This window comes from Ranitomeya variabilis, chromosome 7 (assembly GCF_051348905.1).
Source record: "Ranitomeya variabilis isolate aRanVar5 chromosome 7, aRanVar5.hap1, whole genome shotgun sequence".
Lineage (NCBI taxonomy): Eukaryota > Metazoa > Chordata > Amphibia > Anura > Dendrobatidae > Ranitomeya > Ranitomeya variabilis.
The window spans coordinates 172212922-172238714 of record NC_135238.1 but is presented as its reverse complement, the minus strand read 5'-3'; the positions used below and the strand labels follow the sequence as shown (position 1 = coordinate 172238714).

General features: G+C 42.6%; 1 protein-coding gene across 8 annotated transcripts in view; it reads left to right on the top strand.

The window, feature by feature from the left end:
- The first annotated feature begins 1773 nt into the window (after positions 1–1773).
- FN1 (fibronectin 1) overlaps positions 1774–25793 on the top strand; it is a 62878-nt gene continuing 38858 nt past the window's right edge. For all 8 annotated transcript variants that reach the window (XM_077272271.1, XM_077272269.1, XM_077272266.1 and 5 more), the window contains exons 1-12: positions 1774–2100; positions 11243–11371; positions 11668–11805; positions 15426–15557; positions 15825–15962; positions 18172–18330; positions 19048–19218; positions 19381–19560; positions 19836–20012; positions 20293–20445; positions 21789–21917; positions 24023–24163. In XM_077272271.1, coding sequence (XP_077128386.1) covers positions 1953–2100; positions 11243–11371; positions 11668–11805; positions 15426–15557; positions 15825–15962; positions 18172–18330; positions 19048–19218; positions 19381–19560; positions 19836–20012; positions 20293–20445; positions 21789–21917; positions 24023–24163 — 1795 coding nt within the window. In that variant the 5' untranslated portion in view covers positions 1774–1952. The remainder of the gene's footprint in view (positions 2101–11242; positions 11372–11667; positions 11806–15425; positions 15558–15824; positions 15963–18171; positions 18331–19047; positions 19219–19380; positions 19561–19835; positions 20013–20292; positions 20446–21788; positions 21918–24022; positions 24164–25793) is intronic.

The window sequence follows — 25793 nt, the reverse complement described above, 5'->3', positions numbered from 1 at the left end:
AGCTGACGGCGCATATAATAGGAAGGGGGACCAGGCTGGGGGAGCATATACCAGGATGAGAGAGCATATAATAGGATGGGGGAGCATATAATAGGATGGGGGACCAGGCAGGGGGAGCATATACCAGGATGAGAGAGCATATAATAGGATGGGGGAGCATATAATAGGATGGGGGACCAGGCTGGGGGTGCATACAGCAAGATAGAGGAGCATATAATAGGATGGGCAACCAGGCTGGGGGAGCATATACCATGCGTTTAATCTGCAGGTTAACAGCATTATTCTGCTGCCCAACGCCTGCACACAACCAAATGCAGCAGGAAGAAAATGAACTTTATTCTTACCGTCAGCATTCGGTTTCAGTCATGGAGGCGGGGGTACCGCGGGTTCAGTCATTGCTCTGAGTATACAGAGTGGCTACTGTAACCCCCGATCCTGACTGACACTCCCTGTACTGCCGGGGGCGCAGTTACAGCCGTAGTTCTGTATTCTCAGAGCAATGACCGAACCCACAGCACCCTCACCCCATAACTGAAGCCGAATGCTGGCTAGGAGAATAAATTTAATGGCCGTAATTTTTATTGTACTTCTGGCTTGAAAAGGGTCCTTTTTGGACGAAACGTTGCTTCACTCGTCTACCTCAATTGTATTTCACCATATATTTTTAAGGATGGAATAAAGGTTATCTTTTATCCCTATTTTCTCTGGTACAGAATTTCAGGAAGAGACCATCTCACCAACCATAAAGCCTGGGGTGGATCAATCATGCTTTGGGGTTGTGTTGCAGTCAATGGCAGGGGGAACATTTCATGGGTAGAGAGAAGAATGGATTAGATGAAATTTGAACAAATTCTTGATGCAAACAGATCATCATCTATAAAAAAAAAAAAATGCTGAAGTAGTAAAGAGGATGGCTTCTACAAATGGATAATTATTAGTGATGAGCGAGTGTGCACGTTACTCAAGATTTCCGAGCATGCTCGGGTGTTCTGAGTATTTCAGCGTGCTCGGAGATTGTTTGTGTCCCCGTAGCTGTATGATTTGCGGCTGTTAGACAACCTGAATACATGTGGGGGTTGCCTGTTTGTTTGGGAATGCCCATATGTATTCAGGCTGTCTTGCAGCCGCAAATCATGCAGCTGCGGGACACAAACAATCTCCAAGCATGCCTAAACTCCTCAGAGAACACCCAAGCATGCTCGGAAATCTTGAGTAAGGAGTACACTCGCTCATCACTTTAATTATTTACCACATGCTTGCTGAAAAAGTGCCTTGACCATGGCAAATGAGTAAATCTCAGTTCCTCACCTCATTCTGTAATAATAATTATAGCAGTGAAATGGTTCTCAGTGAAGGAGCCATAGTGCTTAAATTAAAAAAAAAAAAAATATGTACTAAAACGAATCTGAGACTTCTCAGCCTTCGTGGACACAGTTATAATCCGGAATTTATACAACAATCCCAAACCACTGGGAGAAATAAAACCTCACACCTAAAGCAAATGGACGAGCATTCCTATACAAAGCGATAACTGGAGCCGCTGAGTGCACAGCTCCGCTACAACCGCAGATCAGCCTCTCCCAGCCGCACCGGGCACACTGCGCTCTACGCGCCTCCCACCGCTTATATAGAGGACACAAACTCCGCCCTCCAGTGACGACACCACCTGGAATAGACCAATCGTAGCAGCGCAGTGTGTTTGGCGAGCGCCCCCGGCCGGTTCTCCTCCGCAGTGGGTGTATATATATACGGCGCGGCCGCTCTCCGCTCTCTATCACTGGCCGGCCGGAGCCGCTATCTGTCCGCTGCCTCCGCTTCGCATCCTCCCTACTTCTGGCTGTCGGTGTTCCTTGCTCGCTTTTTCTTTTAGCTCTTTGCCCTGGGAAATGCGCCAGTAACCGGCTGCTACCAACTACACCATTGATTACCTGTCTCCTTACATCGCCATCAAGATGCCCCGGGGGCCCTTAACCGGGCTGCTCCTAACCCTGTGCGTTAGCGCTGCGGTGCAAGCCGCGCCATCTGAGCGGAGCAAAAGTCGCCGGCAGGCACAGCAACAGCTACCGCTGCAACCGATCGTCGCCGCGGACCCCAGTCAGAGTAAGGATCGCAAGTGATGTCTTTGTTTTGTGCACGGTCGGCAGTGGTCTGTGTAATGTATCAGCTAACTATGGGATGTATCAGCTAACTATGGGATGTATCAGTTGTGTGCTTTGCCCCATGGGGTGGTCGTACACTGGGCACCCTGCACCCCATCAGGTATCATATTTAGGTGGTCGTTTACTGGGCACCCTGCACCCCATCCGGTATAATTTTTAGGTGGTCGTACACTGGGCACCGTGCACCCCATCAGGTATGATATTTAGGTGGTCGTACACTGGGCACCCTGCACCCCATTAGGTATAATTTTTAGGTGGTCGTACACTGGGCACCCTGCACCCCATTAGGTATAATTTTTAGGTGGTCGTACACTGGGCACCCTGGACCCCATTAGGTATAATTTTTAGGTGGTCGTACACTGGGCACCCTGCACCCCATCAGGTATCATATTTAGGTGGTCGTTTACTGGGCACCCTGCACCCCATCCGGTATAATTTTTAGGTGGTCGTACACTGGGCACCCTGCACCCCATCAGGTAACATATTTAGGTGGCCATACACTGGGCACCGTGCACCCCATCCGGTGTCATTTTTTGGGGTGGGGAGGGATAAATAATTGATCCCCACAAGGGACAGCTGTCTTCACTTCTCACCCAGGACCATAATCACATGGGATCAATATTACTGTGTGTGGCCAACTTTAATATTTGGGTAAAGTGATCAGACCAGAAAATAATCCGATCTGGAGAAACAATGGGCCGGACAAGTCCACAGAGCCTAGATCCAATGTTCCTAGAAGTCTGCAGCTGGCACCGAACTTTATGGGTTGTTTTCTATGAAGGTCTATGGAATACCTTATTGTGTGCCCACCATCTACCCATATTGGTGAAATGCCTTGGTGTGTGAGCGGTGGTCTCTGGGGTCCCATAATTACTATGTCTGCCCACATTAACCCCTGCCTTGTATAGTGTCTGTTGTTTTGTCTCTGGACAGACTGTTATTTCCTCTCCCTCAGACAAAACTATTGTTCTAAGCAAGGATATTTTAGTAGTGAGCTATAAAAATGTACAGGCTATTCGAAAATCTTTGTGACTGTCAATGATGGGGTATGGGCTGTCGCCACCTGATTTATTTATTTATTTATTTTTTCTTATTTTTTTTGTTTGTATCTCAATTTTGATAAAACAAACAGTTGAAAGGCTTTTGCTTCACCCACCCCACAGACCTATTAAATGGCTGCCATTCTAGCTGTCTCCCGTACACAGGAGTGCTTGTTTGGTTGAGCTCTCCTGTGCTCCCTACACATCTTTGCCCCTTTCATCTTTTCAGTTGTCTTTCCTCCAGTGTTCAGCAGTGCAAAACTGAACATGCCCAAACATCTCCCCCAAAAACCCGTTGGTGAGTGCCCCCATACAGACTGTTGTCTGATCCCATCGATATCGGTGGGTGCGGTCAATGTGTATGGGGGGCTTTAGTCTCTGTTAAAGCACAATTACAGTATTTTTATTTTTTTTTAAAGCGTGCTGGAACGGGGCTATGATCAGCTTCCCTGCCCCAAGTCTTATACTTGCCATCTGCGGTCTTCCACTCTTCCCAGAGCCGCTCCAGGTCCGCACCACCAGTCATAAGCTCTCAATGTAAGTCTATGAGAAGCTTGCTCTGGGTCTCGTAGACTTGTGAGTTGTGACATCTGGATCACCCATCAAACACTGGAGCGATCCAGTGGATCACAAACTGCTGGAGACCAACCAGAGCGTCACTGATGACAGAAGAAGACTGCAGCTTTTAAGTATAAGACTAGAAGCAGGGAACCTGGATTAGTGACATCACTTCAGCGGTAAAAATAAAAACCCGCTGTAGTGCTGCTGTAACATCCCCGTTTTTACATTGTTTTAGGATGGGATACATGGAATTAGTGATCCGTTTCATCGGTCATGCTAGGGGAAGCAGAGATCCTTCACGGAATATGAGGTCGGTTTTTAGAATGGATAGAAAAAAAATCCCAATTATAGAACATTTTCTTCTGTTCTAAAAAAAAAAAGTCTAATAATCTACTCTAATCTATGGGGTTTCTCTGCTTTGGTTTAGATTATCAGCTGTTGAGTTTTATGCACAGACGAATTTTCATGTGTGGACCAACATGTGGACAGAACCTTGTCTTGTCCCTTTGTACTTGTTCTAATTGGATCCAGAGATTGTTTTTAGCAATTGTAAAACCTGGTGTTAAATGTGCCACCTTCAGTTTATTGAAAGCCAATCTGTTTTTGGTGCCCTCTTGTTGGGTTACAGGATTACTAGCTGTTGTCTGGGCATGCATGTGTTAATGGCACATTTGTGTGGTTTCTTGCTTTATTTCTGTTTGCCTTTGTTGCTAAGTGTTTGATGTTGTACATGGTACTTTTTAGAATACATGAGGCATATTTGATATGCATGAAGTCCAAAAAACTGTTAGATCTAACGTTTTCTCCACTTCTGACCTTAAATGGAAGTATTCCTTGTTTTAGTTTGAGTAGATACTGCCATGGATTTTGTACATCTACACTCTACTCCTTGTCTGACCTGGATTGTAGGTTTTACCATAAAACTTCTATTTTAAATTAACCTAGTTGCAAAATCTGGACCCTCATCTGGTACCTAGAGTGATAGGAAAGATTGTTACGCTTTGCAGGACCAAAAACAACTGGGCGTTACATGGACAACCCATTGATCCCAATGTGAATTGTGTGGTGATTGTTCACCAGTGGTGGCGCTGCAGGAGACTGAAGACTTGCTGTTGGGTTTTCCCACACCTTATAGTGAGATGGACTGATCCTTATCTTATCCTGGGGGATAACTTTGTTTTCTTTTCTCAAGGTAGCCTCAGCTTTCACTGTCAACAGGAGTAAAAAGCTCACAGATATCTTTTAGGTCAGATGTGCAAATGACCATCTGCTCCCATTAGTCCTATAAGGTGTCCTTGTGTTTGTCTAGAATACTTGTGTAATGAGCGAAAGATTGACACCTTAATGGGAGGGTGTAGGGTTTTGCCAACATTTGTGTCTCTGGCTTCAAAGGATCAGTTCCGAAAAACAGATACATTCCATGGAAGATTGAAGTAGTCTAATATTTGTTTCCTGTGCCAAAAAAAGGCCTCCAAAGAGCAGCAGGCCATGCCGCACCTTGATGGAGCAAGCTTTGGTGTATGAAGTTGCTTCCATGGAATTATGTTGGTGTTTTGGAAACCTGAAGCTTTCATGTAACTTCTTTTCAACGAAGAATGGCCATGCTCATGCTGCCTCGCCTTCACTTTATATTCCCAGGGTTGGAGCCCTCTAAGGCCATGCGCACACATTGCGTGTTTGAGTTTTTTACCTCGGTATTTCGAAGCCAAAACCAGACGAGGATAAAACAAATACAGGAGTGGTGACGTGTTTCTATTATACTTTTTCTTCTGACTGTTCTACTCATGGTTTTGACTTACAAAGACTCACCAAATACTCAACGTGTGCACGTGACCTTAGGGTTTTGACTCTTGGATCTTTCTTTTATGGCTTCTCTAATTGACCTGCCAGAATGCCTCAAACCTAAACTGCCAATTACGAGCTCTAAATGGCCATTCTACTTTATCCAAAAATTCCAACATTTATTCTACAACAAGGCAAAGGAGAAAGAAAAACCGAGCTTTTATCCAAAGAAGTGGATAATAATGCATTATATAGTAGTCAAATCCTTCATACTCCAGCCACTTATCTTTTATGAAGTGTTATGAAGTGTCTCTGTTCTGCCACTTGTGACCATGATGGGTTAGAAATAGATTTAACTACTCATGTATGGCTTTTATCTGTCTGGCACAGAACTGTTGGCACGTTCCCTGCGGTTTACTTTGTTATAACACACATTTATGAAGTGTGATTGTTCTCCATGTAATGCTGGATGGCTAATTAGCTTGTGTATCAAAATATTATCGTATTTCTATTATAAATGATGGCATGTGTATTTTATGCTGCTTTGCTTTTTTTAGAGCATCGGATTCTAGTGGGGTAGGCGAGACCTAATGTAAGATATAATCTCCAAAAATCCTAGTAAATGCTGAACAGTGGTGGAGACAATGCCTGCGGTGGCTAACATCATAGCCTGCTTTGTCCTCTGTCCTGCCATTTACTTTGTATGGCCTGAAGCTTAGTATAAAGTGCTGCCTCTGTCTCCTCCTTTTGTGCCTTTTTATAAGACCGTTTAAGATGTAATTACAGAGCAAGTCCTGCGATTCCAGGGCTTCCCTTTGTTCTCCAAGTTCTTTTTTTCTCACCTCGTTATATGTTATTATACATTTTTTTTATAGCGCCATTTATCCTATGGCGCTTTACATGTGAAAAGTGGGCAAATATAAACAAATACAATAAACATGAGCAATACAAGGCACTAGCAGGTACAGAAGGAGAGAGAGGACCCTGCCCGCGAGGGCTCACAGTCTGCAGGGGATGGGTGAGGATACGCTAGGAGAGGGATATGTCCAAAGTACTACGCAACTACAGTACAAGTCATAATCTATTGGGTGGAGTAAAAAATGACGGTTTAGTATCAATACATTATGAACTACATAGCAATTTTTGTAATTTATCTCAATCCCTTCCAATTTTTGTAGCCTCAGAATAAAAAATTCCTGCAAGTTCTTAAAGCGGCCAGAATTAAAGGGAACCTGTCACCCCCAAAATCGAAGGTGAGCTAAGCCCACCGGCATCAGGGGCTTATCTACAGCATTCTGTAATACTGTAGCGAAGCCCCCGATGTATCCTGAAAGATGAGAAAAAGAGGTTAGATTATACTCACCTGGGCAGGCGGTCCGATCCGATGGGCATCGCAGTCCGGTCCGGCGCCTCCCATCTTCTTACGATGACGTCCTATTGTCTCCACGCTGCGGCTCCGGCGCAGGCATACTTTGTCCTCCCTGTTGAGGGCAGAGCAAAGTACTGCAGTGCGCAGGCGCCAGGCCTCTCTGATCTTTCCCGGCACCTGCGCACTGCAGTACTTTGCTCTGCCCTCAACAGGGAGGACAAAGTATGTCTGCGCCGAAGCCGCAGCATGAAGACAAGAAGAGGACATCATCGTAAGAAGATGGGAGGCCCCGCACCGGATTGCGGCGCCCATCGGACCGGACCGCAGCGGGACCACACCTGGGTGAGTATAATATAACCTTTTTCTCATCTTTCAGGTTACATCGGGGGCTTATCTACAGCATTACAGAATGCTGTAGATAAGCCCCTGATGCCGGTGGGCTTAGCTCACCTTCGATTTTTGGGGTGACAAGTTCCCTTTAATGTCATCCAAAAGGCTTCTGTGTAAAGCCCTGGAAAAAACGAATTCTGGCATATCCACCAACATGGGCCATTGTCTTCAATGAAGCAGACTGAGTCACTTTGTTCTGAGTTACCTAGTTTTTGGCAGTGTCTGTCTACTTGAGGTGGGCTAAAAAAATGCACTCTATCAACTGTGTCCACCTAAAGACCACGGGCACTGCCGAAAATGAGGTCAGACAGCACAAAGTGACGCCATATGCTTCATGAAGAGCAATGATTATCATTTATTATGCTTTGCTTATACAGCGCCATTAATTCCCCAGCACTTTACAGACATCTAAATTTCCTACCCTTATACTGTCCCTATTGGGACTCATAATCTAAATTACCTATCCTTATGTCTTTGGAGTGAGGAAGGAAATTGGAAAAAACCCACACAAATATGGGGAGAACATACAAACTCCTTGCAGATGTTATTGGTGGGATTGAACCCAGGACCCCAGCTCTGCAAGGCAGCAGTGCTAACCACTGAGCCACTGCACCAGTCCCAGAGTGGAGTGGGTATAGCGATGGCGACGAGCTGTTTTGTGACCTGCCTAATTCATTAGTTAGGCCTCTTAATGAATCGGGCACCTCTGACTCCTCCATGCCCCTCAACCTCAACAAGACCAGCGTGAAGAACTCTGGTCTTGATAAATTTGGACCAATATCTTTAGTTATTTTTTAACCTTTTGCTTATTTGCATTATTCTTTCACAATTGAAGATTAGTTTATAAGCAGGAAATTGTTCTAATTTGTTACAAAAATAGCAAACTTATAAATTATTTAAAGTGAATCGGTCAGGACATTTTTATATGGAACCAGTGGTATGACTGTATGGTCACTGGTTCCTCAATAAACAATTTTTTATTTATTCTTTTAAAGATCCAATGTGCCAGTCAGAGAAATGTAATGTTGAAATCGGGCAGGAAGTGCGGTGTGGGAATCTGTGCTCATGGGCTGCTTCTTCCAAGTGCATTGGCGTTCTTCTAACGTGCTTTCAACATGATTTACATATGGCTTCTGTACTAGATTTCCACTGATCTAAAAAAAAAAAATAGATTTTTTCATTGGGGGACAAGCACCTATGCAGCCAGATCACTAACTTGTATCTAAAAATGGGCTTTATAGTTTTAGGTAAATGTATGAGCCAATATTAAAATTGGAGTTACTTTTGCGCTGTAGAATTGAAAATGTCTGATGTCAGATTTACGGTGTATAGAAGGACAGCTGACCACTCTGGATGATGGCTTGTACCATTTGTTCTTCTTTCTTTGTACTTAGCATTTTTTTCATACAAGAAGAAATGCAATGGGTAAAGAGAAATCTTTGATCCTCCCTTCCTTTAAAATTTCCTATAGGATTCTGGACATTTTTGTTTATACCAATTGTTCAGCAGATCCTGGCCACTCTGACCAGCAGTGATGTTCTGGAAAGAAGGATGGCTGCTAAGATCTTATCATGGACACAGAGGAGTAAATCTGGCTATACACATGACTTGTGTAGCCCAGATCTGGTCACTATCTCATGTGAAAATGGGTTTCCGGTAGTCCTTTGTTGGTAAATATCAGGATGAAAGGGAGATTGGTGGTATTAAGTTTTAAGCATGCCCATTTCTTTGTTCTCAGAGGTAAGCTGGTATGTTGGAGGCAATAATCTTACAATTCCTATATTTCAATGCAGATCTTCATTGTAGTTTTGGCACCATGGTCTTAGTTTCATTGAAATGGGAGTTGCGCTTTTAAAAAAAAAAAAAATAGCTTGAAAGGACGCTGTATAGCACTGTGTGTCTTTTGCTTTGGGTCTTTTGATGCTTTAGTAATATTGTCCATGAACCAGCAAGTAATTGGCAATTATTAGTTTACAACACCCCCTTGTCCTATTGGTATGGTTTTCCATGATGATACACTTGTGAGTGTTTTTCCAGCAGAAGACTCTTTGGAAAACGACCGGCAATGTTTTTCCTAAAACTTTTTTTTTCGATTGCATGTAGAAATGGTGAATGGCTTGCCAAACACCTGAGAATGGTCTGATCACTTCTTTCAACCGCTTCTGGCTTCCAAGTGGGTTAGAAGAAGCTCATAAAATCTGAACATGTGCTCAGCAAGCCATTTTGAAATTGCAGTGCATATATTAATTCTTTTGATCGTTTTTTTTTTTGGCTCTTTTTTTTTTTTTTTTTTTTTTGTGGAACAGGTCCTGAGAGGACCCACCTGAAAGACACCGTGTGCACGTACCCTGACGGTTAACAAGTCTAGCTTTGTATCTTGTAAAAGTAATGTGAAAAAAGTGATTGGTCAGAAGTGCCGAGACTAAATTCCAGAATGTGTCACCTGCATCGTAATGTCAGGTTTTAACACACATTTATTTTCGATATGAATGGATTTCTGGTTTAATAGGAGTTCATAAATCTGGTGAAACTGAAGTCATCCTGCAATGTGTAATGTCGGTCTGCTAATAAAATACAGATGACTGTGATCTGAATACACGAGGTTATATATTCAGCTGGGATCAAATGCCGATGTCTGAAGAGATTCATTTGAGCTCCGTCAACATACCAGACATGACCTTACAGAGAGTCGGGGCCCAAGGACTAGGGTCTGTAGATTCATGTTCCTGATTGCGTGGACGACCATGCGTACCTGTTTCATATTACACCATACCTCGAGTTTTCAGATCTGTAGATAAATGACTTGCCCAATTCACATGATCATGCTTGTTAGTAACCCCATCGTATACGCTATAACTCCATAATGACTGATCCTAGCACATAGCGGTGGAAAAATGCCAAATTGCCACAATAGTCATGGTAATGGGTAGTAAAATAGCTGCGGTGTTTTACATGACAAACCATATACCTTAGCCTTCAACCACCAACCTGAAGCTTGCACCAGTTTGCAGTAAAATTACACGTCTGCAGAGTTCATTATGGTGGCATTGTGGCTGCATGTTAAAAAAAAAAAAAAAAAATCCTCTGTAGTTGTCAATCCTTTATATGCATTGTTTCTGGAATTTGCAACTAATGTGGCTTCCAGATTAAAATGTACTTTGTTAGGGCAGGTGCAGACGACAGCATGTTCTCCATCTGCGAGTACCGTCTGAAGATGGTAGATCGCTCTCTGATCCGTTTTGTCGGATGCGGATAGTTCAGTCTTCCCACAAAGATTGAACCAACCTTGGCTTTCATCCAAGTGTGGTCCAATGTTTTCCACGGATCCAAAGACCCGAATGGGCAAGTGGCATCTGAGGCCAATTGTGCATTCTACGCAGTTTGTTTTTCTCCTTTCTTTTTCTTCTTTCCGTCTGACCACTTGGTCCGAGGACAAAATCAGACATGCATGGTCTCATTGAATAACAATGCTCCAAGTGAGATCCAATGTTTTGACAGACCAAAAGACTCGAATGGACGAGTGCCATCAGAGGCCAATTGTGCATGCTACGCGGTTTTGTTTTTCTCCTTATTGTTTCCCTCCGACCACTTGGTCTGAGGACAAAATCAGACATGGACTGTTTCATTGAATAACAATGGTCCAAGTGAGATCCAAAGTTTTGACGGCTTGCACTCGGGCTGAAACTATGGTCATCTGCACAAGCCCTTACATCCTTGTTCCATTGTAGGGTTTCAATTCTGTCTTGAGTATTTCAGGCGCATTGTCTAAGTTCACTCCACATATGGCAATTATATTCGTCAGGACTGTATGAAGCGTCCAAAAACTTTCTGCGCCAGACATAATATATGTCAGTAGATTTGCATATGACTCTTATATGTATGTAGCGTACTGAACTTGGTTATAAATCGCAAAAATAAATTAATGTAACATTATTCCGCAGGGGGATGTCATGACAATGGACAGTATTATAATATTGGACAGCAGTGGGAACGGACTTACCTGGGCAACATGTTGGTGTGTACCTGCTATGGAGGTGGTAAAGGCTTCAATTGTGAGAGCAAACCAGAAGGTACGTATGCAACCAAATCTGCCTTTTGGGTTTGTATGGGTGATGGCCATGAGGGTCTCTTTATGTAGACAGACCATTTTTTTTTTTTTTTTTCTCGAAAGTGTAACCTGCTTAACTAAAGTGAGCAAAAATACACCTGCAATTAAGAAAGCAGCCTTTCGAATTAGGAGATGCTCTTCTGTTAGAAAATGGCATTGGTCTATGTTTGAAAATTGCATCCCCTTTGTTCTTCCTTGAAATCGTTAGAATGCATGGTAACTTGCGACACTACATGACATGGTCCTTTTCCTAAACAGCTGAAGAAACTTGCTTTGACAAGTACACCGGTGGAACGTATCGTGTTGGCCAAACCTATGAGCGACCAAAAGACAACATGATCTGGGACTGTACCTGCATCGGAGCTGGGCGAGGGAGGATCAGCTGCACCATTGCAAGTAATGGCCTTTTCTATTCTACAGACAGCCCAGTGTTTTTTTTTTTTGTTTTTTTTTGCTTTCCTTTGCATGGGTTGCTGATAATGAACCATTTGTCCCTCTGGCTGCATGCAAATACATGTAAAGGTATTCCTGTGACACTTGCAAATTTCCCTTTGTATAGCCATGGGCATGAAGGTGTTAATGTGATAAGTCAAGAGCTGACACCAGATGTTCACTATAGGGGGATGGCTCTCTAATGTCTGTATAAATCACAGCCAGAAAGTGCAGGAAGGTAAAACTAAACTTAAGGCGCCGTTCACACGTTCAATATTTATTGAGTTTTTTTTTTTTACATCAGTATGTGTAAGCCAAAATTAGGAGTGGGTGAAAAATACAGAAATGGTGACGTGTTTCTATTATACTTTTACCTCTCTCGGTTTTGGCTTACAAATACAAAGGTAAAAAATACTGAATGTGCGAACGTGGCCTTATAGTATGATGCAGGTTTTTTTTCCTCCCTCAGTCTGGAGATCTATTAATAATATTCAAGATCTCACGACTTCCATAGTTGGAGACTATCACCAGCACGTCAAGGCTATGTTCTTACATTGTGTTTAAAGCTGCCTACAAAAATCATTTTTTACTGTTCTTTTTGTTGTCTCTTGTGCATGTTGATAAAGTTTAGTGGTCTCTCGACAAAAAAGCCAGTTTTAACTTCCTACAGTTTTTGCACCAAAAATGCAACAACGTAGACCTGCTTTTTTTTTGTGCTTATCCATTGTTTCCTATGGGTGACAAAAACGCTGCAAATGCCAGAAAATAGTGACATACTGTAGTTTTCCAAATCCGTCATGAAAATAAACCAAGCTGTGTGTATGATTTCTGAAAACTCTCAGACTTTGCTGGGACTGTAAAACGCAGATTAAAATTTGAACTAAAAAAAAATTTGCATTAAAAAAACCTGCAAAACTGCAAAGTGTGAAAATAGCAAATGTAATAACAAATATAATAGCAAATAAAATAAAATTATTATGTAGTGTAAATATAGAAGGACTGACATAGTAACTTCTGTGCAGAGTTCAGGGCTTCCTGCTGCTCTTGGAGGCATGGGCCACTTATCTAGCTGATAAACATTTACTCAAGGCTTAGTGGTCTACTTATACAAGCCTTTGTTTGATAACTAATAGGATACATTTACATGGGGGATTTTTCCACAGTTAAGGCCCCGTCTCACTTAGCGACGCTAAAGCGATCCCGACAACGATACGACCTGTCAGGGATCGTTGCTGCGTCGCTATGTGGTCGCTGGTGAGATGTCAAACAGTGAGATCTTCCAACGATCGCTGCTGCGATCTCACTGTTTGACATCTCACCAGCGACCTGTAGCGACCTGTACAACGATGTCACGTGGGAGCTATTATGACGATTCAGTGTCTGAGTCGTCAACGAGGTCGTTGGTAAGGTGTCAAACACAGCGATGTGTGCTACCCAGCGGGACCTCAACGATCAAAAAAAGGTCCAGGCCATTCCGACACGACCAGAGATCTCACAGCAGGGGCCTGGTCGCTGCTACGTGTCACACATAGCAAGATCGCTACTGAGGTCGCTGTTGCGTCACAAAACTTGTGACTCAGCAGCGATCTCGCTAGCGACCTCGCTTAGTGTGACGGGGGCTTAAGGCTGAGTGCACACGTAGCAGAATTGCCGCGGAAATTTCCGCGGCAATTCTGTGCCTCCTGCCACGGGTATATCGCATGCAGAATTTGCATGCATATACCCGCAGAAAACTAGCGTTTTGCAAGCGAAATTAGCTTGCAGAATGCTAGAGTTTTCCAAGCGATCTGTAGCATCGCTTGGAAAACTGACAGGTTGGTCACACTTGTCAAATATACTATTTGACAAGTGTGACCACCTTTTTACTATAGATGCAACTTATGCAGCATCTATAGTAAAAGATCGAATGTTAAAAATAATTAAAAAAATAAAAAAAAAGTTATACTCACCTCAGCGGCTTCCGTTCCTAATGCTGTGTGTTCAGGACCTTCCATTGACTTAGCGGTCACGTGACCGCGGGTCATGTGACCGCGACGTCATCGCAGGTCCTTCACACACACCACGGAAGCTGCTGAGAAGGTCGGGCCGCCAGAAGGTGAGTATATCGCTATTTTTTTTTTTTTTATTCTTTTTTTTTTTTTTTTTTTTTTTTTTTTACCAATTATATGGTGCCCAGTCCGTGGACCCTGGGTACCAACCGCACTTGATCTGCTTACTTCCCGCATGGTGTGCACAGCCCTGTGCGGGAAGTAAGCAGATCAATGCACTCCTATGTGTGCAGAATCGCCGCGATTCTGCAATTTTAATGAACATGCTGCGTTTTTTTCTGGATTGTGATTCCGCTCAGGAAAAAAATGCAGCATGTGCACAAAAAATGCAGATTGCATTCTGTTACATAGGATGCTTAATGCTAGCATTTTTTTCGCGGTTTTATAGCGAAAAACCGCGAAAAAAACGCAAAAAATCTGCTACATGTGCACACAGCCTAAAGGTACCTTCAGATTAAGCGACACTGCAGCGATATCGACAACGATGCCGATTGCTGCAGCGTCGCTGTTTGGTCGCTGGAGAGCTGTCACACAGACAGCTCTCCAGCGACCAACGATGCCGAAGTCCCCGGGTAACCAGGGTAAACATCGGGTTGCTAAGCGCAGGGCCGCGCTTAGTAACCCAATGTTTACCCTGGTTACCAGTGTAAATGTAAAAAAACAAACAGTGCATACTTACATTCGCGTCCCCCGGCGTCCGCTTCCCTGCACTGTGTGAGTGCCGGCAGCAGAGCACAGCGGTGACGTCACCGCTGTGCTTTGCTTTCCGGCCGGCACTGACAGTCAGTGCAGGAAGCTCTGAGCAGCAGCGCGGACCCCGGGGGACGTGAGAGACATCAGAGGGTGAGTATGTAGTGTTTTTTTTTTTTTACTTTTACAATGGTAACCAGGGTAAATATCGGGTTACTAAGCGCGGCCCTGCGGTTAGTAACCCGATATTTACCCTGGTTACCATTGTAAAACATTGCTGGCATCGTTGCTTTTGCTGTCAAACACGACGATACACACCGATCTGACGACCAAATAAAGTTCTGGACTTTCAGCAACGACCAGCGATATCACAGCAGGATCCTGATCACTGCTGCGTGTCAAACACAACGATATCGCTATCCAGGACGCTGCAACGTCACGGATCGCTATCGTTATCGCTGGAAAGTCGCTTAGTGTGAAGGTACCTTAACTTGCAAGTGGCTCCTGCCTGTAAACGGTTTAAAGACGTGGAGGCAATTATGGAAGCATTTATTACTTTTAGCAGCCAGATGAACGTCATTTTGATTCTCCATTAAAAGCTATGAGTCTGTCTCTAAAACTGATTGATTTTTTTTTTTTTTTGCGCCAAATAAACAGATGAGACAAAATTACATTAACTTATTCTAATTACACTGGTTACTGTAGTAAACTATGTCTGACTGTTTGTCTTCCTATTCGTTTTGATTATGTCACCATTTTTGAAAGTACATCCCCCGATAACTACTAATACGGTCTTCCCTGATGCAAGGAATTGTCAGTGTATGTCTAACTGAAGTTTCCTTGCAGACCGCTGTCACGAGGGTGGACAGTCTTACAAGATTGGAGACAACTGGCGCAGACCTCATGAAACTGGCGGCTACATGTTGGAGTGTGTATGCCTTGGTAATAACAAAGGAGAATGGACATGTAAACCCGTAGGTAAGAATATGGGATATATGCATGGGTTACACTGAAAAATAAGTTGCAAAAAAATAAATAAAATAAAAATAATAAATATATTTAAAAGCAATAATTAATATATTAATAAACTGTTCCTTCTAATCACAATGGGGGTTTACCACTGTGTTCTACAGTGATTACAACACCGCTGGGTCAAACCTTTTTTTTAATTGCATATTTTCACCCATTTTTAAGAAATGTTTAACTGATAAGTAAATGTCTAAATTGTCATTTTTGTTTGTATAGCTGAGAGATGTTACGATAATACGGCGGGCACATCTTATGTGGTGGGACAGACCTGGGAGAAGCCTTACCAGGGATGGATGATGGTGGATTGCACGTGTTTGGGAGAAGGAAGCGGTCGCATCACTTGCAGTTCTAGAAGTAAGTGTTGTCTTGAGGAGGATTTACGATTTTATTTGAGCAGTAGTTGAGCGAATATGTTCGGAATCAGTCGCCGAATCTGAATTTGCCGTATTTGTTTGACGATCGATTCCAAACCTATTCGGTAATTTCTACTCCCATTGATTCCAGTCACGTCTGGCGCATATTGCAAATACAATATTCGCCGCCGATTGTTATTCGGAACCGAATTTTGAAAAACTCACTCAACTCTTTAGCTAACACTGATGGTACTCCGCATAATCTATCTTTGTGCTAAGAAATGTGCTGCTTTTTAATAAGTGCGCTTGCTTTCCTCCCAATTTCTGCAACAAAAACTGCCCTTTTAAAATATTATTTATTTTTTACAGCTGTGTACATGACGCCTACCCATTCCTAAGGGTGCACTGTACAATTTTTAAACTTTTTTTTTTTTTCCCCCTGCCCCAATAGTCGTGCATTGTAAACAGGTTTTCGGCTTTTGAACACCTGACTAAAGGTACCGTCACACTCAGCAACTTTGCAACGAGAACGACAACAATCCGTGACGTTGCAGCGTCCTGGATAGCGATATCGTTGTTTGACACACAGCAGCGATCTGGATCCCGCTGTGCCATCGCTGGTCGGAGCTAGAAGTCTAGAACTTTATTTCGTCGCCAGGTCGGCGTGTATCGTCATGTTTGACGTGGAGCTAACAACCAGCGAGAACGAGAAGTGAGTCGCCGTTACGTCACTGGATCGCTCCTGCATCGTTGTGGAGCTGCTGTGTTTGACGTCTCTACAGCGACCTAAACAGCGACGCTGCAGCAATCTAGTTTAGGTTGTCTAGATCGCCGCAGCGTCGCTGAGTGTGACGGTACCTTAAGGTGCAAAGCTGCTTATTTATCAGATGAAATGGTCTTTTGGCTGGCTTGTTTTTAATGTTCAGCAGAGCATAGTCCAATGTAGAGCAGACCTGTGCCTCTGAGAACGGCAGCTTTCCCCACAGAGGGATCCATGATGTGATCTTTCTGTACACGTGTGACTTGCGGTCGGCCTGTCTAATCAGATCGGTGTCTATTTAATGCAGCAAATCAGGTGGTGTAAATCCCCTGTAACACTACACAGATTATCACCATTTACATCAGTCGCGTCCCTGCCTCCGCTCCCAATCTAATTTACTTCTCCTAGAAAGGCACACAGGCCAATTTCCTGGTATGCCCACCTTGCACAAATACAGGGAGACCATGCTAGATTCTGAACAATATTCTTTCACCAACTTTTTTTTTTTTTTCTTAGAAAGTAAAGGTTTATCATCCTGATATTTAGCGAATACATGTGAAACTATCACCCGTCCGATTATGCATCATTTCAGTGACTTGTGTATTGGACATTTGTGTAGGACTCTGCACTTTCCCAGCCGACTGTGGAAATCTTCTTATCTAAGAATTTTCCTGTACCATTTGGAAACGATTCACATTGATCGCTACTTCCTTGGAATGCAGATGACTTTAGCATTTTAGTCTTGTAGTGCTTCATTATGATAATTGGGATTGTCTTGTGAAATGCTTGCCCTCCAGTGGGTTCCCAAACAAACTGCCGGCAATTCTCATACTTTACTACCACAAATTATCACATTCCTATTGAAGATTACTCGTAAACACAAATTATTAGTTTGGAAAATGCAGAAAATTCATTGCTTCGAGCAGGAATGCAATATCAAAGTAGGATACAAAGTGATGGGGCAGTAAACATTATAGTGCTAATATTGGCTGTGCGTGTATACTGTATCTATATCTTTTATAGTGTGTTAATATAAATACGTGTGTGTGTGTGTCAGATTTTAGTGTATACATGCTCTGGTAGATCCTTTTATCTTCACACACATCTCCAGGCACATCCAACACTAATAAACCAGAAGGCTGTTTTTTTTATCTTCCGGACTCCACCCTGGGTTGGAGATATGGTGAACAGCCTCCCACCCACTCTACACCTAGCCCTAAATCTGGTTGGTTAACCCCTCTCAGCATTTAGTGTGCTGGAGCATTTTCTAGGTTCATATCACTGAAGCTAACAACATCAGTGATGCATATCGCCCGTCCAGTACTTTGCCAGTGACTGTCACAAAACATACACACTTTATATAATGTGTGTGATAAAGAAATATATTTAGGTAGTGTGTGTGTATTGTATAATGTTGTTTAGTATTCATTTGTCCAACTTTTGCATATAGATAGGTGTAATGATCAGGAAACCAGAACCTCCTACAGGATTGGAGATACTTGGACTAAGACCGATCCCAGAGGCAACTTGTTGCAGTGTATCTGTACAGGCAATGGCCGTGGGGAATGGAAGTGCGAGAGACATTCTTCCTTACAAACATCTGGTATTGGTGAGTTGAATTTTTTTAAAATGTCTATTAATTGATATAACTACTGTGGACAGTTCAGATAATATCGCACACAAGCAATATTTTATAGTTTGCCTAAAGTGTACAGACTTGAAAGGTGTTTGGCTCTTCATACAAGAAACCAGGCAGTGCAACAGTTTCTTTTGCAGAGATTGAATTCAATCTGCCTCATCCTTGCATGTAATGACCTTCTCTGTGGAAAGCTGTTGGACCCCCATACACATTCCTGGGTCTACTGATCCAGCTCAAATGTGTGTTTGGAAGACTTTTCTCCAGTGTTTATGGGGCCTTAAGGCTATGTGCACACTTTGCGGATTTTGCTGCGGATCCGCAGCGGATTTGACCGCTGCGGATCCGCAGCAGTTTCCCATGAGTTTACAGTACAATGTAAACCTATGGGAAACAAAAAACGCTGTGCACATGCTGCGGAAAAAAACACGTGGAAACGCAGCGGATTACATTCCGCAGCATGTCACTTCTTTTCTGCGGATTTCACGATAAATCCGCAGTAAAAACTGCGACGGGTTTTCACTGCGGATTTTGGAATTCCGCTGCGGAAAAATCCGCAGTGGAATCCGCAAAGTGTGCACATAGCCTTACAGAACACCTACCACATAGTTCATACACACTTAGTGGTGTTTTCTGAGTTTTACAATTAAAATCAAACTCTTATGCTTACTCTGTTTTGTTTTCCTGCAGTGGTTGATACTGGTATAAAGGCCCTGACGCCTATGGCAAATATTGATCTAGAGCACTGCGCGACTGACAGTGGAGTCCAGTATTCTGTGGGCATGAAGTGGGTCAAAACACAGGGTAGCCAGCAACAGATCTGCACTTGCCTGGGCAATGGCGTCAGCTGTGAGGAAAGCGGTAAGTGAAAGTACTACAAATAAAATATAAATTAAAAAGAAAAAAAAAAAATATATATATATATATATATATATATATATATATATATATATATATATATATGTATTTAAACTGGGATGCTGAAGAACTTCTTAACATCCTGATTTTTGTGCTTTCATACAGTTGCAGTTGGCACATATGGTGGCAATTCTAACAATGAGCCTTGTGCAATCCCATTCATACATGATGGAAGAACCTACTATTCGTGTACAACCGAAGGCCGGCAAGATGGAAAGCTCTGGTGTGCAACAACATCGAACTATGATGAAGACAAGAAATATTCCTTCTGCACAGAACAACGTGGTGAGCCAATAGTGATGGGAACTTTAGTTGGTGAATTATAGACCCAGACAAGGCATTTTCTTGAGTGTGCAATATTGTCCGATTATTATCTATTAGTAATTATCGCTACCAGTTGACAATTCCAAAGTGGTGCTCACGGGCTTTAATTTTCAGAAACCAGATTGCACTTCTATTTTTAAGGAAACTCTTTTTATGCTTTGATTGCCTAGTAGAGCACATATAATTGGTTGATAGTGTCACTCACTTTCTAGTAATGCAATTCTTTCTTTCTTAAGTCGTGGTTCAGACAAGGGGCGGTAACTCAAATGGGGCCATCTGTCACTTCCCCTTCCTGTACAACAACCGCAATTACACAGACTGCACCTCAGAGGGTCGCCGCGACAACATGAAGTGGTGCGGGACTACTCTTGACTACGACGCGGACCAGAAATTTGGTTTCTGTCCTATGGCCGGTGAGGTTCTGTTCTTTAAAATGTCTTTGGGTATCATTTATTATATAAATTGTCCCTTGTGGTTTTTTTAAATTTTTTAAAAAAAGGATACGTGTCATACAACACATGGTATTATTGTATGTCTTGTGTTGGCCTGCCAAGAATAAATGTGTACTGTATATATTTTCTTATGTATAGGAAAACTAACCACATGACTGGTCCTAGCATTCAAAACTTGGCCTTTTTGGAATTTATTTTTTGTTAATTTTTTTTTTTTTCCTCCCCTCCGCCTCTACTATAGCTCATGAAGAAATCTGTACCACCAATGAAGGCGTTATGTACCGTATCGGAGATCAGTGGGATAAAATGCATAACTTGGGTCACATGATGCGATGTACATGTGTTGGCAATGGCCGCGGGGAGTGGAACTGCATTGCATATTCCCAGCTCAAAGGTACGGGGCCATTTTTGGATACAGTGATTAAGGCTTTCTCTATATTTCATTTTTTTTTTTTTTTTTTTTATTTTTTTTTTGGCCTTATTTCGCACAATAATTAGTGATGAGCGAGTGTGCTCCCTACTAGAGTTTCTCCGAGCATGCTCTGTGGTCTCCCGAATAGTTCAGCGTGCTCGAAGATTTATTTGATGTCGCAGCTGTATGATTTGTGGCTGCTAGACAGCTTGAATACATTTGGGGATTCCCTGACAAACAGGCAATGTCCACATGTATTCAAGCTGTGTAGCTGCCGCAAATCATTCAGCTGCAACGCCATAAACTAAATCTCTGACCATGCCGAAATGCTCAGAGGAACTCTAGAAACGAGCATACTCGCTCATCACGAACAAGAATTTCTTCAGTTTTTATTAAGGTGTATTCATTTCTATAGATTTTAAAGGGGTTGCCCCCTTTAAAACACCCATACTCCACTCTGGTGTCGGCACTCAGTCCTGGAGCTCCCGTGAGGCCGCAAAGTCACATGAGCCCTGCGGCCAATCCCCGCCTTCAGAGTTATTGACCATCAGCAGGAGGTCAGGGCTGCGGCTGACCTCGCTTCCTCTTGATGTTCGATCTTTCCGAAGGCGGGACAGTGACGCCAGTGCTAATTGGTCGCAGGCCTCATATGACATAACCTCACATGAACCCTGGGAACTCTTAATACCAATACTGCTGGAACGGCACCAGCATGTGAGGCGAGTATAGGTCTTTTATTTACTTTTAACGGACCAAACGTTATGAATGAGGAGGGCTTTCTTAGTAGTGGACAACCCCTTTAAAGACACGCCGTAAAAAAAAAGAAAAAAAAGCAAGCTACATAGATTATTTGAAGAAAAACCTCATTATTCTTAGTTGAACAGAACATGTCTACTCCGTTTCCTTCTCCCCGCTGTTGTTTTTCTTCTATTTGTAGTGAATTGTTGCCATGTTCCTTATATTCACTTTTCATTGTGCCAAGATGCACATTATTTAGGAGTCTAGACTCTGAACTTGAAGAGTTATAAAAGCCTACTTAGAAGTGTTAGTAATAATAAAAAAAAAAATCTGGCAGAATGTTTATTTTTTTAAATTTTTTTATTTTATTACTGAGAAATACAAGCTGGATAGCTTGGCGTAATGTTCTGTATATATAATGTACCAAAGTGCTGTGTTAATATGACAAATGCGGTTTATTCACAAGAACCTTTTGTTGAGCAAAGCATATGAAATGTACAAGGGCGTAAATGGCATCCTGTGACTTATTTTGACTTTATTTTTTTGCTTATGATTAATTGGCATTTTCTCTTTGCCTTGTGTAACAGACCAATGTATTGTGGATGGTGTCACTTATGATGTTAATCAGTCTTTCAACAAATATCATGAAGAGGGACACCTGATGAACTGCACGTGCTTTGGTCAGGGACGTGGCAGATGGAAGTGCGATGCTGTGGGTATGTAACGTTTGCTGCTTCATAGGCTAAATGGAAATCTCCATGTGCTATGAAATTGACCCGAAGGCCAGTTTCGCCCCTCCAGACATTCATGGTCCAGATTGTCTGTGGGTCTCTAACCTGAACACACTAGCCTCATAGATGCTTTTTGGCGTTCTATGTACCTAAGCAATGGTTTTAGACAAAGTGGGGCCCTGGGCAAAAGTTTAAAGTGGGGCCCCAAATGCTAACATATTGCACCATCACATAGAAACATTTTGGTTGTATTTACATGCACTGAGAAAGTAGGTCCCACATAGTACATACTGTAGCCCCCTCATAGAGTAAAATGCAGCCCCACCACGCACGCACGCACGCACGCACGCACGCACGCACGCACGCACGCACACACACACACACACACACACACACACACACACAATACCTGCCTCTCTTTCTCGTTTCCCTGACGCTCTGGCTTCTACAGTGTCTCAGCTCCACTGCTGGCACACGCTGAGTCAGAGGGGGAGTGATGGGAGAAGGAGCGTCATCTGACGCTCTCTCCATCAATGCTTTCAATTGTATCGGTCTATGATGCCAAGTTGAAGGGAGGGGGGCGGGGCCCGGCCCCTCTTACACATGGGCCCCATAATGGCCACCTCCTGGGGCACCTATAGGAGTGGGGCCCCTGGGCAGCTGCCTGCCCCTAATGCCAGCCCTGCCAAGCAGTGACATAACTTGAAGCTTGTGGGCCCCAATGCAAAGTTACCAATAAGCCTAACTATCGGGTCTGTAATAGAATTGGTCTTCTTGGATGGGCTAAGTGACCATTTGATCCCCTTAAACTCCAGGGCCATGGTGTGACTGCAACCCTAGCACCTACTATAGTTGCGCTCTTGCTCACATGGTTCTTTAAGGAAATTGTACTCTATATTACGCGCAGCTCTTTATAGGACCAGTGCATATTCGGATTAATGTCCTAAATCCCCTATTTCCACTGAACGTCTTCTTCCTGTGCGATGGCTGATAGATTTAAATTCCCATTTCTTCTGCTTTCTAGATATACTGTAATTGCACTACTTAATAGTCTTGAGCTAAATCCCTTAAATGATGTGTCTGTGCTATTGGGGGTGGATGAGGGCAAACGCTGCGATAAGATCTCTGTTTATTCAATCAGTGCTTGCTAAACCCTGTGGATTTTCATCTGTTTTCTTTGGCAAGCATTCAATGAGTTGATGTCTCTCAGGGCACAGTTCACATAAAAAGCTAAAGCACTTTAGCTTTTATATATTTCTGAGTAAAATCTTCACGTTCTCAATTGACCAGCAAATTGTCATATTTGTTTTTTTCTATACTTTAAGAGCACGAAAAAGACTCTTAAGTTCTCCATACAGATTAGATGTATATAGACTGACCCGCTCTGAATTCAGCAGGACTGGCCAATGATCTAATGTGTTTGGGGACCTCCCAATTTTTTTCCTTTTGGGAGAGGAGTCTGTCTACAGGTTGCTCCCCTCTTAAGCCTATGTTCACATGTCCAGTAATCCTCCAGTAGACCAGACCCAGCAGCAATTAGTTGACAAAGATGTGCAGTCACAACTTTTTTTTTTTTGTCCAGCAAAAAAAACAGATTTTCAACTGGATCTGTATTGTCAACATTGAAGTCTATGGAAAACCAATAAGAATATGAATAAGGAAAAAAAATTGTCGAAAAATTGTGAGATATATATATATATATATATATATCTCACAATTTTTCGACAATTTTTTTTCCTTATTCATATTCTTATTGGTTTTCCATAGACTTCAATGTTGACAATACGGATCCAATTGAAAATCCATTTTGTTTTTTTAGCTGGACAAAAAAAGTTGACTGCACATCTTTGTCAACTAACCTATATTAGATATCTCTCTGGACAAAGTTGTGTCAGCAAGAATTGTTGTTTTGTTTTTGTCATCAGATTGGTGCTGGATCACTATGTAGAAGGATTGTGAGGAACTTCCCTCTGACAGCCTAATAGGGGCATGTGGACAGGGGTTGTCTTCAAGCGACAATCCCATTAATTCTGTCTATGGAGAAACTATACAGACGTGCTGAATATGTTGACTTGCTTATCATGTTACAGATCAATGCCAAGAGACTGAAACGCGAAACTTTTATCAGATCGGAGATTCTTGGGAGAAGAATGTAAATGGAGTCAGCTACCAATGTTATTGTTACGGCAATGGAATAGGTGAATGGCATTGCCAACCTCGTTCTTTCCCAGGTTAGTGATAACACAATATTTGTAATTTGCACGAAGCCATGCAGTGTTTTCCCCCTCATGATTGAGTATTTTACTGACTTTGTAGCAAACTGATTTCAATGTGTAGGACGCTGCAACTATTGGGCAAAGTTCAGGTCAATGTCCCACCGTGACCAACTTTGCAATAGTCAGTAATTCCAGGAATAAACAATGTTCCGAACAAGAGCTGCTACGCTTGGTTTTAATAATGCGGAACAATAAATCAGCTATTAGGATTTTAATATCCAGAATGGACAAGCATGGAATGAAGTGGGTGAAGATGGCAAAGGATGTTTTAAGACGTTGGTAGAGCCATTAAGCAAATATTAAGCTATTTATTACAATCTGTAGAAATAAAAAAAAAAAGCATATAAAGGAAGTAACATGGAACGTGTTCTATCGATATAACTTTTAACACAGAATGTTGTGCAAGATTGACATTTTGACCTTGTATGTGACTCAATAGTTCGCCCCTTGCGCTGTCCAATGTTTCTACAGCTGTGCTTATCCCAAGGACACTGCGCACTTGTCATACAGTTGGTCAGATGAAAAAAGAGAAAATACATTGATCTTTTTGTACATTTGGAGCGCATCTTTTAATTTGAAATACTAAAGGCAAAAAATGCATTCAATATTAACCTGACTCCAAACTATAATATAATTTTTTTATTTATTTCTTATTTCAGTATTTTTTAAAGGCATCCTCTCACATTAGACTAACGTCGGCTGACAGTCTAATGTGTATAGTGGCCTCCCTACTGTCCCCCTATAGATGTTGGGGAATGGAGGAATCTGGCACGTCCGATTTTTCAATGTCTGGCAGCAACTCGCTCATTGAAAACAGAAGTTTTTCTGCCAGCTGAGCACCCGTGTATGGGTACTTTGGGGAGATAGAGAGTGTGTGTGTGTGTGTGTGTGTGTGTGTTTTTTTTTTTTTGTTTGTTTGTTTTTTTGGTTCATTCGACAGCCATCTTGGCTTAAGACTGCCTGTTTGTGTTGTAGAATGTACATGAAATACAAAAGGACTGATTCATTAAGAATGACCTGTTCTGTGCTGGTTTACAAGAAAGGAGCAAGATGTTCTGTATTAAGAACATGTTTTCAGAAACCCTTTTATTGTGGTTTTCAGAAAACCTGTGTCTGCCGGCGCAGTTTGCTGTTAATAACAACAATGTGCTTCACTCCGTCTCCCTGGGACCAGCACGAAATCTTTGCTGCTCCCTGCGTCGGTCATTTGCAGCTCTGAAGTCACACCGAGGGTGCAGCAGCCGATCATTGAGCTCAGCGTCTCTGCCTGTGTGAACAATGAAAGCCGCTGAACTCGCTGCTTCGCCGTAGCCCTGTCAATGCGTCAAACTGAACTCTGCAACTTGTGCCGTCCACATGAGTAGAGACGCTGAGCTCAGAGATTGGCTGCAGCGCTATCAATGTGACGAGAGCTGTATACAAGACACCAGGAGCAGTTGTGTCTCTGAGCTGGACCCAGAGTGGATGACTAAAACACACCCTTCTACATTTATTATATATAAGTGGGAAATATAGACCGGATGCATTTTGTTTACTCTCCTGACCTGTTTTTTTGTCGAGTGCAATTAAAGGGGTTTTCCCACTA